At 35.7% G+C, this 19,358-nt stretch overlaps 1 protein-coding gene across 4 annotated transcripts in view; it reads left to right on the top strand.

The window, feature by feature from the left end:
- Positions 1–628: 628 nt before the first annotated feature.
- LOC124302639 (beta-arrestin-1) overlaps positions 629–19,358 on the top strand; it is a 30,758-nt gene continuing 12,028 nt past the window's right edge. Inside the window, exons 1-3 of one of the 4 annotated variants that reach the window (XM_046758996.1) lie at positions 629–1,185; positions 18,613–18,826; positions 18,967–19,342. In XM_046758996.1, the coding sequence (XP_046614952.1) occupies positions 18,694–18,826; positions 18,967–19,342 (509 nt within the window). In that variant the 5' untranslated portion in view covers positions 629–1,185; positions 18,613–18,693. Of the gene's footprint in view, positions 1,186–17,343; positions 17,448–18,612; positions 18,827–18,966; positions 19,343–19,358 lie in introns of those variants that run through there. The other 3 variants (XM_046758998.1, XM_046758999.1, XM_046758997.1) reach the window with 3 other exon arrangements.

Raw genomic sequence — 19,358 nt, 5'->3', positions numbered from 1 at the left:
TGTCTCTCTCGCATTTCCGGACACGTCAGCGCCGTATGCGTGATCCACGCTCTATATCCATGGTGTATGTAAAAACTGCATGTAGTATAACTGCACCAGAAACCTAAGATAACGACTGTGTACTAGTGCACAAATGCACACATAAGGCAAACAGTATCTCCACTGAGAAAATCCTTATTTAGCGACATTATATTATACACAAGGGGTAAATAATAAATTAACGATGAACAAAGAATTCATGCGCTGAATATCGATTCTCATAACTTTTATAGACAAAGAAGTGTACAGTAAAAATAATTTACAGATCAAATAACAGTTATTGACATCAAATTAGAGCTTTCGTAAAGTAAGTAGACGTATGTTTTCTTTCGTCCGTGACCATCGGCGGCTCGTGCAAGCGGTTACAAAGAACGGGTCAGCGCGCGTAGCGAGTCAGCCAGGGCGCATGTATCACGTTACGAGTTACGCATACCAGACGCACACAAGGCGATGCACAAGGCATCAGCATCGGCCAGCACGCAACTGGCGTCGCGGCAAATACGTTGCGAACGAAGTTAGTCACTTGACGGCGGGGGGAGGGGACGGAGGGCGGAGGGAGGGGGTTGCGGTCGATATTCGACTTGAGCGGTGGCTCGAGCGGGACTTGGGAGGGAGAGGTTAGGTCAGTCGACACTTTGACAGTAATAAACCGACGCGAGAGAACATATCTGCCGTGCTCCGAGACGCTGTCTTGCTCGTTCCGATATATCGGAGAGAAAAATAAGATCTCGCACAGCTTCAAAGTCATATTAATCTGCGGCGGTTGTCGCGAAGCGAGTCTTTTTTTTTTTCACGACAAGGTTATGTAAAATCTATCCTGTGGCGCCAGCATCTACGGCGCGGACGTGACGTATCGAGGAATCGAGATCACTTGTTCACAGTAATCAGAGTCGGGATGTGTATCTTCGCTGGTTAATATCGTACCTTCCGTACTCTACGTACGTTTTGTGTTTGAAACATACAAACGCGTAATTTTGTAACCGTTCGACGCATCGATTAGTTGTATTTTTTTTTTTTTTTACAATAAACCCGATGCCGGTGCAGTGTGAGTTCATCGAGTGTTGAAACTGTGGTGCCGTTCGCCTATGAATTTTCATTGCCGATCGCAAAAGGGTGTGGAACTACGGGGTCTCTAGGACAAGTTAGGTGAGTCCTCTCCCTCGCTCTATTTTTGTTTCACTACGTTTATCGTTTAGGTACATAGATACTTTTTTTTTTAATACCTTTTTATAAATTTATTTTATACACGATTTTCATCGAGTTCTATCTACGCCTGCATGCTGTTCTTGGTAACAACTGAGTGACGGGCAAACAACGTTTGACGTATGAATACTATGAATGTATGTACGTCGCCGCGTTTCGTTGTGATTTTTTACTCGGTTCTTTCAGTTTCCTCGTCCCCATGATCCCTCGACCGACGACGTCAGACGCCAGAAATGCGCTGTCAGAATTCTCGGAATTTTTTTCAACTTTGTGATTATCGCCCGCGAATAGTACTCGTCCTACCCTACGTTACTCAATACGGCCTCTTAGGACGGTCGAGGGTTATTAAACAAATACTATACATATGCTCTAGGAGGCGTGGCGGGACCGAATAATTAATTTCGAAATTTATATCCAATTGCGCGCGAGATTTTAATTAACACTTTCAAGGAAGTGTCGTTTCGCATCAACAAATAAATCTGTCGAAGCTTCGGAATTCCAACAATCGGAATGACGTAGGTTTCTTTTTATCACAACCACCAATTTAGTTTGAGGAAACGGCTGATTAGATCGCACCTGATGACAAATAGTAATATCTTTTTTTCCAACGCTGCCGGAAACAAAGTGAAACACTTAAATCGTGCTGACAGTGAGGATCTTAACTTTATTATTATTGTTATTATTATTGTTGTTGTTGTTGTTGTTGTTGTTGTCGTTGTTATTATTATTGATACCGATATTATTACTATTACGATGCATCGCGGTTATGGTTAACAAAAACAGTCATCGTACAACCTACGTGAGTAATGAACTTTACCGCTGATAAGAAAATGAAAACGTCGACAGAAATATAAAGAAACAAGAGGGAAAAGTGAAGAGGTAGAAAAATTCTTCTATTGTATGAGAAATTAGTCGAAGGAATCAAAAGTGGTCTAAAAAAGGTATACAAAGACTTGACCTACCCCAACCTGTTAGATGCATAACGTGGGAACTTCCCACGAAATCCATAGAGCTGCTACTACTTACTCGAAATGCACGAAGCGAGTGTTAGAATGCTTCACGTAACATCCTCATTCATCCGTTAAGAAAGTGTAGGATGTGTTTGAGATCGGTTATAACTGAATTCACATAGCCGAAATACTTCATACCGTGGGAAAATTCGGAGCCTACGGTACTGTGCGAACATTTTCTTAACGTTTACATGTTTTTTCGAAAACCTCATTAGGCGTTACTTAATGTGGTTGGTTGCCCATAATTCGAAATATTTTTATTCAGTTTACTCCGAGATAATCGCACATTTACTATTTGTCAAATTATCATTATTTGCAAGCTACGAAGATTTCATGAAAAATATAAAAATATAAAATGTTGGAAACATTAACAACAGCGTGGATATCAATGCTTCGTTTTAAATCGCGTCGAAATGGCTAAGAATATAATAGATCTATATTCGATTTCACTCTACGATGGTTCGTTGTATTTAGAAGACTTTCGCTTTTCACAAATTACAATACAATACAATATTTTAGCGATATGGATTATGATCGAAAAATGGCAATATCGAGGTGAGTAGTGTAAAAATGATCTGTTTTATTGCCTTTGTAGAAAATACAGTCTTTTGAATGAAATGAGCCCGTCGTAGAATGAAGTCTATCGAATAGTTGAAAGCATCTCATAGCAACAACTCGTACATAATTCGTACAACTCTCACGGCGTGGCAAAATTCCTTGGCGCCGGTTAAAGCTGACTTAACCGATATTGTGAGTCAACTGAGCATAATTGGGAATGCACGCATCAAATTCTTCCTTGACTTGAAAGAGGTCGAAGTTTGTAGCGTTTCACTACAATGCGAATTCAGAATTAGTTGAAAGTAGTTGATATTAAAAAATATGACCGTGATTTGCTTTATTGCGGTAAAGGAAATTGGTGAATTTCAAACAATCCTAAAATTTCTAAATAAACGTTTCTTTCGACAACGAACCTTATTAATTTGAATCGCTCAATTCCTCATCATCATGACTGGTTATAGGTATTGTCGTCTCTTTATACCTGTGTACACACAAATGTAGATTTACGAAACAAATCGTGGGCTGTAGACTTTTGTCATCATTCAATATACAGTAGCAGCATAATGGACAGCGGAAATTCATAAAGTAATGATAATAGTTCGTACTTCGGATACCGTATCAAATGCGAGTATGATTATCGTAACAAGTATGTAGACACGTAGGTTATGGGAAATTCCATATCTCGAATAACCATAGACTACTTTCCCTTCGATTGCTTTTCTGTGTCGTATTGTTATCAAAAATCTCTAACGGAACAGCAGAACATTCTCAAATCTTTTCCCGGAATCAGCCTGAATTTTCTAATGTTGAGATATGACGATTCATTATTCTGAAAAATTGTTATTGCGGATTTTCCGAAATTCAGTAAACCGTAATAAGCACAAACAACATACTCGCATATTTGGCAAACTCAACTTCTTCAATTAGTCATTCTAAAGTTGCGAAATATTAATTTTTTCTCGAAACTTTCAACTTCAACCTTATCCTCCCGATCCAACGGATTGTTACTAGTCACTATCTTTGGCAAACTGATTTCAAAACAAATTATATTTTAAATCACACCCGTCAGTAAATTGAAAAAATGTCTTGCCGTATAATATTTCGACTGATTACTCAATATAAAGCTATATCATTGTTTTTAAAACGATTTCTCATGGACCTCAACTACAGTTTGTTCGAAATTTGTGCAACGTACTCCTTTGTCAGCAACATAATTTTGAAACATTGTTGTTAGTTCAGATGTCAGAGGTAAATTAACAAAGTTGCAAATTCCTCAGATTTTACTTCAAAGTTGAATTAATTATTCTCGTAGAATTAAGTGTCATTAGATCCAATTTTCAAAACATCAATGTTTTTAAATCACCTAAATTTAAACTGTGCCAACTTCCTGACTGTTCTCCTTGTGGAATGTTTGATTAGCGACGGTAAAATTGACTGTCGAAATTCGTCAAGAATCAATAGTTTCTAACACGGTATCCCAATCACGGTGTAAATGATGTATGATTAGCAAAGTTCCTTGATTCAGGATAATCGGTATATTTGTTATTCCAATAACAACGGTTACATTAATTGGGAGAAACAGAAATGAAAATATCGGGGTGGGATCAGAGGTAGTGAACGAATTGATATGGAATGCACCATACACGTATTATATATATTTTTCTGAGGCAATAACCACTGTTAAGCATCTAGCTTTATTTTATTTATTACCTCACTTATCACGGCGAGTGGTACAGAATTACTGACCGTTTAACGCGTAAGACTGGCAGCGAGACTGGCAGCGAATCGAATCCGAGATTTATTGGACTGGTATAAATCTTGAGTGATACCATTACGCGACTATTATCTTATATTTTTATAACCGGCATAATATGATTGCGGTGTGATGATAGTTTCACATTATTCATTTTTCTCTGTAATTTGTTATATTGACCGTAATAAAATAATGCGTATGATTTACTTATGTTTACTGTCGTCGTGTAATTATTTGGTACAATCACACAAACCTCGTCAAATCTTTCGCCATCTTGGAATGAAATTCACCTTTCATCTTTATCCTCGTAGACGTATCTTGCGAATTACTATTAGATTATCAGTGATTCAGTTAGTTATTTGCATCGCATATTATTTATAATACAACTGGCTTTGCTCGCAATACAGAGACATAGTCTTTGGAATTATGGACGTCCAATGTTCATGCTACATTCCGGATTTTATTTCCTCTACATGCTCGTTGGGTCGCGGGAACAACTTTTGAACTCTCGCCACCTGGCGGAAGACCCTGAACTGAAGCGTGCTAGTTGCAGAAAGAATGCAAAAGAATGAAAATTTGTCTCATACACCTTTTTTCTCGGTTCCTTAATGAGATGATTTCCGTATATACCTCCTATGTAGACATTCTGGAGATGGTAAAAAAATTGCTGTGGAAAGTTCATGGAAATTTGTTCAACAGTTTTTAAGATCATCGTTATCAAACAAATGTTTTCATCACATTAACGGCAGTGTAGATCTAGATGTAGATTTTTGTGCATTCCTTGGTGAGTTCGTGCAATAAAATATAGTCTATGGCCATCTGGCGAAAACTTATTTTCCAATTGTGAAAGAATCATCCGAATCGTTTGGGTAGAGTGAGAGTGCTGAAATAAAAATTTTTTACGTCAAAGGTCGACGAAATCACATGATATATGCTTCACCGCAAAAGTTTTTATCTATACACCGACTTTTCACAGTGAGCTTATAAGATAAGCTGCTGCATACTTCTTTATGATACGTAAATATAATAACATTACTCAAAAACTTGAACCTACCATTGATAACGGATGTTAACAAAGAGTGGCATTAAAAATCCAGGATAATGTACGATTATTACACCCGATAACGTGCCAACAGTTGTGTATTTTTCATTTCTAAAATGCGTTTTTGCCGGATTTCGCTCTGTGGTTTCGGCCATCTTAATAAAAATAATTTTAGTTTAATAGAAATAGAAACAAGACCTGCTTTGAAAGATCGATTTTCTAAGCCTGTGGCGTATGCGTAAGGTGCCCCATTTCCAAACAGTGCGGTAACACGACGTTGGCGCAAGCGCACAACTGAAATGCTTGATTTTACGCACTAGGGCTTTCCTTTGCCTATGCGCACTGTGTCATTCAGCGTGAGTTACCTAACTCGTTATACGCGTTGTCAGTGGCACCTACGTTGCTTTTAAAATCAAACTTTCCTTAACAGCTGTGTGAAAAAAATAGCGTGTGTCGCACATGCGGATTGGCGATAACTGAGACTCGTGTAATTACAACTCTCTCCTAGGCGCATTTAGCAAATTTCACACTCGTCGGGAATCGCGCACTTCCTATACTTATCGAATATCGAGACAGTTTATCGAATAATTTCAAGAAAGTGCATTATAGGATTTACTATTAAATTTTAACTCTTAAATTTTTTTCACCTTGACCCCCCCCCTGATATATTTCGCACGTGTCATTTCAAACTTTTGTTAATCAATTAGAGTGCGATTCTTTCCGCTTATTATATTGTCATTGGGATGTTACGATGTTTATCAATTAGACATGATGAAAAGTAAAATTCTGTTTATGATTGATTATAATTTGCGTCAAAGCCTTAAGGCAAAAGCTTGTGCGAAAGCCAATTATATAATAATAATATCATTACTCGTCGCCGCGGCGATACGGCAAATATACTTCAATCACATGAAATATTCATTTGCTATAACGTGTGTAAGAATAAATGAACATTGATTTGTTGCAATATTGATCCGATTTCGAACAAACTTCTGCTGGAACATTCAAACCTTGTACAAAGCTTCAATTTTTTCCTTCATAAATAACAGCAGGCGTCTACAGATGTTTGAGCAGGATTGAGCAATACATTTCAATAATGAAAATTATTAATTTATTGTAGAAAACGTGTAAACCAGATATTGACGCAAAATAAATTTCAATTGTTATTCGAATGATATTTAAATCTATTTCTGCTTTTCCATTCGTTTGCGAAAAAATTGCTACACGCTTCATCGTATAGTGCGTAAAATTGAGTTCTGTAAAAGTGCGCATGTGCCAAAGAAAACCCTAGCGTGTAAAATCACACGTTTCAGTTACCCGCATGCGTCAACGGTGTTTTACCGCACTGTTCGAAAATAGGGCATTTTACGCAAGCTCCACAAGCTTCGAAAATGGAACTTTCGCTTGACTGTTACAAGTAGTAGGAAATATTTTCAACATCAGAAGCACGTAAATTGTACATTTCTGCTTCGGTTGAAATAACCCTTTGAAGTACAAACAATTTCATTTATCGTAGGCACGAATTGTCAAAGTTTTACCGTTTATAATACAGAAGACTTTGATTGAATAATTAGAAAGCAGCGTTACTAACCTAATCTTGGAGCAATAACTAGATACTTGATATAGCGTCTTTCCTCGTCGTCGCATTTTGAGATGCCATGTTATGACTCTGATGCATCGATGCCATAGGTATGTACACTATTGAATATTCAGGCAAATGTGAAGCTGAAATAAAATCGCTATGTTGTAAACATCTAACGGAGCGAAGATACGGCATTAGATCGGAAGTTCCCTATGAATATCTCTCCAAGGTCCATTCCGTACACTGTTTACGTCGCATTTAAGCTCGTGTAATATATGAAGCATCCTATAAAATCCTGTTTACGGTGCTACATGGACGGTCACCGTCAATGCCGGGTAAGCAGAAATTTATGCCTTTGATATTGTTGCACAGCAAAAAACTCACGAACAAATTACTCCTGGTGCGACGCTGTAACGTTATAGCTTCCATACGTAACTAACGAACAGAATTTTAGCGTTGAATGTGTTGTAAGCACGGCGTTATGTAAGTAAGTTTATTCTAAAAAGTTAGAGATTCCGATACACAACTCTGTCGGATCAGTAGGTGTTTTTAATATATTGAGGCTATAACCACGTGCAAAATATTTGATACACGGACGAAAAATTCACTGGTTATATTGTATACACTATAATATGTATACATAACATTGAATACGGGTAGATATACTACGGATCGTTTGAACGCGGACCAACGTGAAGGTTCTGGGGCTTCTGGTTTTTTTATGCAAAAGTACTCTCTGAGGTCTAAATATTGAGAACATTTTTTGTTTTTTTTTTTTGAAATTAGACAAGTGGCTATTCTAATTTTCTCGGCAAATTTTTAAAAGTAAATGGTTTTTTGAAGAAAGTTCTTTTCCTGGCTGAGAGTTAGCTTTTAGCTTTTAGCTATAAGCTTTTGGATGGAAAATTAATCTAGGGCAATGAAAAACATCAGAAAACCAGCATCGATCAGTAGAAAATTGCATTTTTTTATGATCGCAGGAATTCAACTAGCAATAAGTTATTTTCATTGATTGTATTTCAAAGCAGAGGGAAAAAGGGAAGAGATTGGACTGCGTTAAAGCTGCGGAACTTGACATTGTTTCTGATATTTGGTCAACATTTACCCCATGATTGGATCCCTGCGGAGGGTTCAACAGTCGCAATCACTGCAAGGACAAGATTAAACCGCGCCCAATAATTCTGCTCAGTTAAGCTTTATAGCTTTGCACGTTTCGCGATTCATTATATATCTTACCATCTTACTTCGTACACTTGTGGGTGTTCTGTGTGCACGTTGTATTATACACTAGAAGAAACGACGCTATTTAACCCTCAATTACTTCGCCGTCGTTTCGCGGTAAAACGACCATTTCAACATTTTTCAACTTCCCATTCTTCCGTGCCTAAAGGGAAAAAGAGACCAAGGTAAATTAGTACGAAGACTTTACAAGCAACAAGTTGAGCTTTCGCGAGATTATACGTCACGAGGTTTCGAGAATCACCTCTGAGCATTTTCTATTGTATGTTGGATGTGTGTGTGTTTCTGTGATCAATCTATCGTTCAATGATGTCTAAATAATGAATCAACGGAGATAAACGTGGCTGTTCCTAACTCAGAACTCATCAGATTTTAGATTGGATGGGTAGAGTACTTTTCCACTCATTTGAATTACATCAAAATTTGTAAAATACTTTTTTATTTCTGAACGTTTTCCGACCTCGAAACCTGAGGCTGTCAAGGCCAAGCGAATTAACAATTTGGTTTGTGCAGTCGTCTATTGCATATATGGGCATAGCTTTGCCATCAAATTTCATATAACTTCTAGTTGTGATTACTGTTACAGGCCTTGAGCATTTTTATTTTTTATGACAACTGAAACTTAGATTCTCCGTACAAAATTAAAATGCATCTTGTCTGTTTATTATGACCAAAAAATTTAGAAGCAACAATTATGATCATATTGCACTGATTATTTAATTGTACCACATTATTTTTTTGTAATCTCAACGCAATATTTAAATCATTAATACAGCGGTACACATTTAACTAGAACTTCCTTGTAACTGGATCTGACGAAAATTTTTCATAACGTGTGGAATCTTTGTAGCGGAATAAAAGGTGTTGTGATGATTCGTGCCCAGTCATTAATGTAGGCATCTGTATTAATTTGCTGCGGTGTTCAATTCTATGGGCTCGGCTGTATTGATAATGAAAGATATGCAGTTGGCTGCGTATGTATAAATTTATACACGACATTATGCGAATATCTAATAAGAATATCCATGCGTGAAAAAAATTTCAATAGATTAGCGAAGAATACGGCGCAAGAATGATTTATTTATATCCGGGTGTCGGAAAAAACAAAGTAATGTAACAAAAAAAAACGTCAAAATTGAATGCATTCAAAAAATACATCAAAGCTCTTTACAGGTATGCTACTATCCTCTGTAAGAGTTACAATAAAGATAAAAAGGCGATGGTCGAAATTGATTATTGCAAAAAGCATATTATATCATATTACGCAGACGCGCCGTGCTAAAAGTTTCAACCTGAAACTTTCAATTAATGCAGCCATTACCGTCGAGGGGCTAGCTCTTTCAATTACCGAAAGTGAACACGGAGTAAAGTTGAAAAAAATAATAATAATAATAATAATGATAATATTTTTTTATGTATTACGAAAATTTAAGTTGACACTGCACTTCGCATTCGGTGCGAGTTTTACGATGTATGAAGTAAAACATACTTTATGTCAATATTAAATCGCAAATTATTCACAGAAATCCGATTCAAATTTGGTCAAGTTTCTTTTCACTTTACAATTTTCAGTGATCAGTGTATTCCGCGATTCGCGTTTAAATGTTACATGATCATATGTCCGAATAACTGAATAGAAATTATATTATGCCTGATAAAGAATAACTGATTGAAGGAACAACAACTCGGGAGGTAAGAGAAGCGTAAAATATACGCAGCTCTTTATGAATGAGGAGACAAGCGGAAATCTGCTTCAGTAATTTCTGTACGTACTCTGTGTACGCAATGCCCTTAAATTAACACAGTATAATATTATTACGTATAATATGCCGTATATTCTCTCTCATTGCTACGAACGCACAGCCATTCAAAAGGAGGCAATTTTGAACGTCTCGTCAATTACGATATAAACTCTCTTATACCTTTCTCTGTAATATCAGTTAATGAATATGACCCACAACATCTCATAGTCGTATCGTTAATTACCTTGTACATGTATATGAATACCTCGCCATTGCAAATACGTCAGTTATTCGCATTGTCTCGACACGATATACATTGTCGGTATATGAAAATGAAGAGCTGTTTACGTAACTTTACATGATTCTTATGTACACGATGTTCAAAAGCGCGTGATTGTTATTTGCTGACGTATCTTGCCTCAAGCAGTTTCAGCGATTAAGCTTGCAAACTCTGGGCATTTTCTATTGGTATTATAACATGGACAATTTGTCATCTTTTTAATTAATTCAGAAGGCATTAAGATCCCGGTGAAACGAAACGAAAACGTCGATAAATGACCGCAACGACGGTGAAGAACGCTTGTCGTGGTCTACGTAATGGTTGGAAGATAATTTCTTACGAAGAAACTTGATATTAAGATATCATTCTTGAAATCGAATGATTTTCTTACCGGTAGAATTTTTCATTCGTCCAACAGTTAAGAATCCGGTCCTATCCAAGGAGTTAACCACTGTGTAAAAATTGCGCGCAATGATTTCGATTGCAAGGATTACAAAAGGTTCACGAAGATTACACGGATCACAAACCCATCGTCGCAAAAATATACGTAACCCAAAATAACTCCGGCTAGAACTCTTAATTCTTTTCGCCTCGAAATTTCGCCATTGATGTACTATAATTAGCTCGAGAGATATTCAACGAAGCCACGGCTATCTCGAGGAAATGGAATGAGTATAATGATTACACAAACAACTACAAAAGATTCCGAAACATTAGTTGACAGCAGGGCCACAGAAATTCTAGCTAAAAAAAAAAGCAAAAAAAAACGTATCTTTCTTTCCTTTTTACTACAAACGAAAATATCTTCACTACAATCACTACTAGAAACGAATTCATTGTTACTACAAACAACTACCTACAAAAACCTACAAGAATCAACAAAAAATAGTTAGGTTTTTTCAAGTCGGGTGCTAGGTTCAGATAGGTACAAATTAATAAGTGGTTAACTCTCTTTCTCTCCTTGCCGATGATCAACGATTCATTGACACGAGTTCCGGAATGTTTAAGTTTTGAACCGTAATGATATTTCATCCGTTTTGAAAGAACAAAGATTTCATCGGAATATTATGGTCTACTTTTTTTTAGGTCTGCGATAACTCTTTTCATACGAGAATACAATTAGGCATGATCATTGTCAAGTGAAAGGGTGAAGGGCGAGAATCGCTTGTAACAGCTAACGCGCCAATTATTTTAATTTATTAAAGCTATCAGAGCCTCTGTGATCGCGAAGCGAGCGTGGCGATACGCAACATTATCTTTTTTTCTGCAACGCCTCCGTTGCCTGTTACAGTTTGACGGGAGGAAAAGCCAGACGTCTTCTCAGTTGACGTCATAACATTTTTAGGTACGCAAACAGTGGTCCGTTTCATGTTCCCTCCGGAAAAAGAATCCGTTACACATAAATACTATTCGCAACCAAACAACCCCCTATCGGTTCTTTATATCTGATTTATTCAACGTTTTCTTCTCTTCATATCATAATTCCATCTGTTTCAATTTGTTCTTTTCATGCGGTCAACATTCTTGAGTAAGTACTTTCCAAATTTCGTTGGAATGAAAACAGCGCAACTCGCGTGATGGAGTCAATATTCACTCTTCGAGAGTGAACTATTCTACTCCAAACGCTCCGAGTGAGAAAAGTGAATAAAATATTGACTCGATTTAGAGTTGCGCCGGTTTTACTCTCGCTTAGCGATTTCTCATTCCATTGGGGTGAATTCTCACTCCAAGACATTAAGATAGTATATTATAAATTTTCGTCGGTGTAATTTGCATTGCCAGACGCAATTATACATCATCCGACAATATTTTTCATCGCTTGGGTATGATAGCGCGTAGCAATTATAATTACTGATTTGGAAATATCGAGGAATTTTTTAAGCGCTGTAAAATATATAGGTCTATTTTATTACTGTCATTGTTATAACATTCGTATAGAGCTTATAGAATTACTGAGTTCATCAAACTGAAAAACTACCTTCTTCCAACACTTGCTTGGAAAGTTCTATTTCCAAAGCTTGTCGGGCCTGCTTTCTTTTGAAAAAAAGTAAATAAACAATTTGATAAAATAGATCGACGTGTTTCTTCTAAACAGAACCGTGTAAAGGACTAAAAATTTGCAGATTTCATATTTCATTCTATGTGCATGCCACAATAACACGACCAAATCGTAGTCAGATTGAAATTTGAATCTTAAAAAACTGGTCGAAAGGTCGTGGGTCAGCCTCTATATACGTTAAATTATTAGAACGATATTAAATATTCAACTGCTTGACGAGAAAACTGTTGCAACTGTCAAATAACGAAGCGCCGTGTGCGAAATCAGAAAAAATGATATCGATTGCAGGCTGTTAGTTGCGTTAACCGTTGGAGATTTATTCGTCGGTAAATATAACGGCGCTGATAATGAATAACAAGTAGGATTAAAGGCCGACGGTAATGTCAAACTCAAGCTCTCAAATTGCGGCGCTGCGCACTGGAAACATTTTATTACCATTTCCGTTCCTGTTGCCTGGATGGATGATTTGTTCAACGAGGGATATAATTGCCGCTTCCCCCGCACAATTTTCCCGTTCCTCGATCATATTCAATCGCGGGGAAAAACGTTTTTCTTATACCTCGTCCGTTGCTTTTGTTTTTTCTTTTTTTTTTTTTCTTTTTTCTTTGCGAAATCTGTAGTAACTCGAAAATTGTCGCTCGCTATGACTCGTTCAAGTTCACTATAAACAGCTCGATGCATTATTAAATATGCTTCTACGATATAAAATTAGCTTATATATCCTTAGGTAATATACTTACTTTCCGATGGCGAGAGAATTATTCAAACGTTCGTAATAGTAGTGTAGATGTAAATTTCTTTGTATTTCTTGAGGGATAAGTGCTATAAAATAATAGCCTAATGCTCATATGGAATAAATACACACGAATTTGCAATTGTGAAATCGATAAGCAACAAACAAACTCTCTCCTTCTTTTAATAGTTGTATAGTATATGTAGACCAGTACACGCAAGTCAAAGTCGGCGTAATTTCCACAAAAAATTAAGCACTCATTGTTTTACGTTGAATTTTTTTTAGGTGGCGTATAACTTTGTCGAATCGAATCGAATTATGTTTCGTCGCGTTATTCAATTGTTACTTTTATTTAGTGCGTTTGAATTATGCTATTTAATTCTAACGAATTCAACATCGTTTCAGGCATTAGTGATTTCTTTAGAAACCGCCTAAGAATGTTACTTTTTATTAGAGCATGAGTTAATAATTATACTAACAAGTATCGCGACTCCGCCTTTATTCTTTTTTTTTTCCTACTTCATTTTAATATCAAATTGCGATGGATTCATTTCTTTTTATTTTCAACAAAAAACAATCATTTCGAAGATCAATACAAGTATGATAAAAATTAGTTCAAAGTTTATGAAAAACTGCAGGTAATATATTTTGTCCCAATTTTTCAGGGTATGTTTGGTTTATAAATTCGTTACAGTTGCCTTTAGAAATCAATTTGGGCGCTGTACATTTGTTTAAAAAAAATTCCCCGACGATAGCAAAAAATGTAGCAGTCAATCGTTTACAGATTTGGCATGGAATATCCCGCGTTATGAAGTAGCGATGTTTCTATGATTTCCATTGAAATTTTACGACACGGTAGCAAATTTACGATAACTTTGCGTCGCACGTTTTACGAGACAATGGCAATTCATATACCTGCTGCCTACACGATTTTTTTTTCTCATCTCTTCTCTCGCTTTTCTTCCGTTTCGTTTACCGGATGTTAATTTTTTCACGTACGGCGATCTCGCTGCATCTGCAATGATAATCATTAAAAATTGAGACAATACTAGGATATCTTTTTGATTATATTTTAAACAACATTCAACAAGCCCGTAATATTACAATGTGAGTAGACGTGTGTCTCGAGGGCATTAGTCGTATAGTTGTGACGTCAGAAGAATTCAATCAGTGCTGCGATTTGACAGAGATTCTCAACTTGAGCAGTCTATTGTACACTGAGGAAAATTTTATTTGTTATAGTAACTAGGAAAATTCAGTAAGACAGGTATCGTTAAAAAAAAGAAACTGTTTGAATATTGTTGGAATTACGAAAAACAAGGTACACGTAACCATTTTGCGCGTATTCCATCTTTAATTTTAGAATGGCAATACGTTTTGCTCTTATTCCAAGTAAATTGTTTTTCCATGTATTTTTCACGATTGTTACTTTTTAATTTTCCAGTTTGTTCTGTTCCTTTTGACCCCTTTACCATCTTCAATTTATTCATCTTTTACTGATAAAGCATTCAAGTCAATTCTGCCCTTGACTCTCGAGCGTTTTGACGATAATAATCCAGCGTTAAAAATTAGAAAATTATATAATCGCTTCGTACAACTTGTTATAGAACATGACACACACGATGCGATCTACGCAATTTATCCGTCGCTGTCTGAAATTTGTTGAAATTTTATTACGAGTTTTCGGGTTATAACGTTCGGCAATTCAACTAAATTCCTTGATAAAAAAAGTACGAAAAGGCTGACTGCTTGAATTTTGTGAAATGAAACAAAACTTGGATTATTTTTTAAAACAATATCGTATAAAATTGAAGGAAGATATTTGAAAAAAAATATCGTCACAATAAATAACTTTTTTTCTAAACGTGATAAAAAAAAAAAAAAAAATGTATATTATACATATATTCGAGCTTTGTTTTATACGCATAACGAAGCCGAGACGGTGAATAAATTCATCGAGTGCTATTTTTATTGCTCCCCGATGCGATTTTGCGTTCGAGTAATTTATAAGTATGCTATATGCATATATAGGCTAGTTATTGACGTAGATTGTCGAACGGCCAGAATCTATTAACATGATATTATTACATCCATCAGAGTTGTAGTAGCGATGTTCGTGTGGCTTGCAATTGACATCGATCAATTTTACACAAGAGTCGTCGGCAGTTTTTAACGGACAGCCATGCTGCCAAGAACAAGTCCAGATTATTTTTAAACTATCTTTGCGCGGTATTTTCAAGTGTTTTTTTTTCTTCGTTTAATCGTTCTTACCCTCTCCTTTTCTATCTTATACGCCTTCTCTTTACCGTGTTGCAAACATAGGTTGAAAACGACTTTTTCTTGGAACGTGCACAGAAAAAACTGTTTCGTTCCTTGTAACAACACTGTGAACGTTCAGTTTTTTTTATTTTTGAACTGCGAATTTATTATTCTTCGGAGCCGCAGGAAAAGTTGTTTGTTTATCATAAATAACTCACGATCACAATTCAGGATTTACTGTCTTTCTCAAACATGCGCGTTTTCTCGTTTATACGATTTTCTTTCGTTTTTGTTTTCCGCAACACATTGAACGAAATTTGAATAGAAAAATTGTTTCCTTTATACTTGAATACTTTGAATTTTTGATATCTTGATATTCTTTCTTCATCGTATTCGATACTCACAATACAAGTTACCGTTTTATTTCGCACGGGATATTAAAGCAAATTTAATTTCATTGAATCACTTATTTGCAAATTTTCAAAATGAAAGCATTACCAGTTATCTATAAATTTGATTAACGGAGTTTTTCGAACGCAAGACGTAAATATATTTACGAGAAACAATTTTTGCGGCCCAGAGTTTGATAAACTCAGAATAATAAAAATCTGAAACTTGATAAAAAAAAAAGATGAAATAAACACGAGACTGAAATTAATAACGTAACGAATCATCAGGGAAAAAAATCATTATTGTGCAATTTTAAAACGACTTTCAAGGCGTTGGCTTCGTAAAATATGAGTATATTTTAAGTATTATGTTCTAACTAAATTTCAAACATTCCTAAAGGTACGAAGTAACGATTTTTCCTAAACATGCATCGTTACAGAAACATTGCTAAAAAAAATTATAACAGACGTTTTTTAGAGTATTAAATTCCCTACAAGAATATGTATCGGACATTTATATACATTGCCTCGTTACTGACAATGAGCTACAAAATTAAGAAATAATTAAAATTATTTTCTCGTTTTAATTAAATGTAAAACGGAAAATTGCGTACAGGAATCACTAAATATTAATATCAAGGTCTCAAATTATAACAGGCATCTTATTTCCTCTTCAGCTAGCAAACATGTGACCCAGAAAGAAAAAGATCCGATTTTTTTTGGACCAGCCTTTCTACATAGTTTTCTCGTGTAGTCTTTCTGCATTGAGATTGTAATTTCGAAAAATTTCAACTCGAAGCACACTTTGTACAGGAGAATGTACGTATTTGTGCTTTTGTATGAACACAGCTTCGACGTTGGTATCTGGTTACCACATGCGTATGGTGATACGCATACATTATTACGCGTAATAACAAGATAACCGCAGTGTCAGTGAATACATGTTTTTTTCAATAAAGTCACTGTTCGGTAGTTGACGATCCACTTTTCTACGTGGCACTTGCTTACTCGTTAAATATTGAGTAAGCAAATAGCTTTGTGCCATCTACAAATGTGCGAAACAGCATTATCTCCCGAAGCGAAATAATAAAAATATTTCTTTTTTACCCGGCCTGTACAATAAATATTGTATTGATACAAAAAGAGTTATTTGCTATCAGAAAGGAAAGAAACGTACATTGATTCGACAATTTTTTATAAAACTAATAACATAGAAGTATACCTGTTAGGACTGTGCGGCTAATAGATTAATAAAACTTTTTTTCGCTATTAATCCATTATCAACGATACGAACGACAGAATCATTTTGTACGTGACATAGAATTTCATGAGTGAAAGCACTTCGCGGATTCGAAAATGACCGTAATGAATTTTCTGAAATTCATATTCTGAACGAGAATGAACTAAAATTTTAGTGCTTTACAATGAATCATAGTTTGATTTGTGAAAAATATATTTTTATGTTTTCAGATAACTTTAATAATCATGTGTGATAACCTCGATTTAATTCTTCTTATCGCTGTTCCACAATCTTTTCCTTAATTCGCAGAAATCGCTTAGTAAGTTTTGAGTATTTCAAAAGCAAGGAACTACGTATGGTTTTAGCGATTTTAAATTCATATACCGCAAAAACCGTGCATTGGAAAAAATTTATTTTGTGTTAAAGTTACTAGAAATATCTAGTAAAATAAGTGTTGTTACAAGAACGGCTTAAATATCTTTTGAATGATAAGAAAAAGTGGTACGCGTGCGAAGGGTGATTCTGAACTAGTATCTACGCCATTGATTTAAAAAATAAAATAAATATTAAAATTTTCCCAAATAAATAAATAAATGCCTAATTCCACGAACATTAATAAACGTACATAATAATATTGGGGAAGGGCAATTTTGTGGAGGGGGATCTTATAAAGGGGGGATATATTTGTCCGGGGGAATTTCGGAAAAGGAGATTCTGGATGGAAACCGATACCAACCTAAATTAGTACCCCAGGCACTATTTTCGTTTCAGAATCAATCCGTACAGGTGTACAAATGAGTATTCAGTCTCATTATAGTTGTCTATACTATATTTTCCCGTTATTGCACTGTTGAGTCAGATACTATATCGTTTTTAGTTAAATAAAGCCTTAACATCAATTTATTGTTGCACGAACATCAATCTACAACCAGAAATATCTCTTGGTGCGCACTTAACTATTCTCTGATTATAATAGTTAAAATAACTAATACAGTTTTGAAATAATCGATACAACTCGAAATGTGCGGTAAATTTTTTTTTTTTTTCAGCATATTTTATCTTGGAACGTTATTTCAATTTCCACTTTCTCGTTTCTTATTGATAGTATTTTTTCCACATTACCTACATCGATGAAAAAAGTTTGAACAATGCTAATAAATGAATACTTTTTTCTACTTTTGAGTATCTCAAACATCTGATATTTTCACAAAACCATTTTAATATTCATCATTTTAATAGTCACCTTAAACCGTTTTCGCATTTTCCAACCGAGATGACATTGTCTATTATATATCTAATTAAAATTGAGATGCAAAGACAATTTTGCCCGGAGATCTGTAAAGATTAGAAAAAAAATCAAAATTTTCACCAATACTGTTTAGTATCAGTTCATCGGCAGTTTTATGCACAGCGGTTGATATTTCATTAGATTCAAATAATTTGTCAGAATATCGTCAATAAGGAATATAATTTATTTGTTACAGCCGAAGAATTCAAAACTTTATTTCTAAAAGACTGCAGTATCAAATGAATTAGGGGCCTCTGGCGGCCCCGACATATTCATAATGGACACCGTAGACAGTGCCAGCAAACGCCAAGCTACTCGCGTCTTCAAAAAATCAAGTCCAAATGGAAAGATTACCGTATACCTTGGTAAAAGGGATTTTGTTGACCATATCACACATGTAGATCCAATAGGTAAGATGATATTTCTATCGACGTATCTACTATCAAATAAATAATGAATGATGCATGAGCTATTAAATTAACGTATTTCTATCTTGAAATTTGCTTAGAAGTATAGAAATTGTTACCTTTCCTTATTCTTGTACTTGCAGACGGAGTTGTTCTAATCGATCCTGATTACGTCAAAGTGCGTAAGGTTTTTGGGCACGTCCTTGCAGCCTTCAGGTATGGTCGCGAAGACTTGGATGTCTTGGGGCTAACGTTTAGGAAAGATCTGTACTTGGCTGCAGAACCAATTTTCCCAGTGCCACCTGGGTCGCAACCGCCAAGACCTTTGACGCGCCTGCAAGAAAGACTTATAAAAAAACTGGGCCCAAATGCATTCCCATTTTACTTTGAATTACCTCCTCATTGTCCAGCATCTGTAACGCTGCAACCTGCTCCAGGAGATACTGGAAAACCTTGTGGGGTTGATTACGAACTAAAGGCATTTGTCGGCGAAACACAAGATGACAAACCTCATAAGCGGTAAGATATCAGATGT

Source organism: Neodiprion virginianus, chromosome 4, assembly GCF_021901495.1.
Source record: "Neodiprion virginianus isolate iyNeoVirg1 chromosome 4, iyNeoVirg1.1, whole genome shotgun sequence".
NCBI classification, from domain to species: Eukaryota; Metazoa; Arthropoda; class Insecta; order Hymenoptera; family Diprionidae; genus Neodiprion; species Neodiprion virginianus.
The sequence above is the reverse complement of the archived record's forward strand: the minus strand, read 5'-3'. Positions and strand labels throughout refer to the sequence as shown.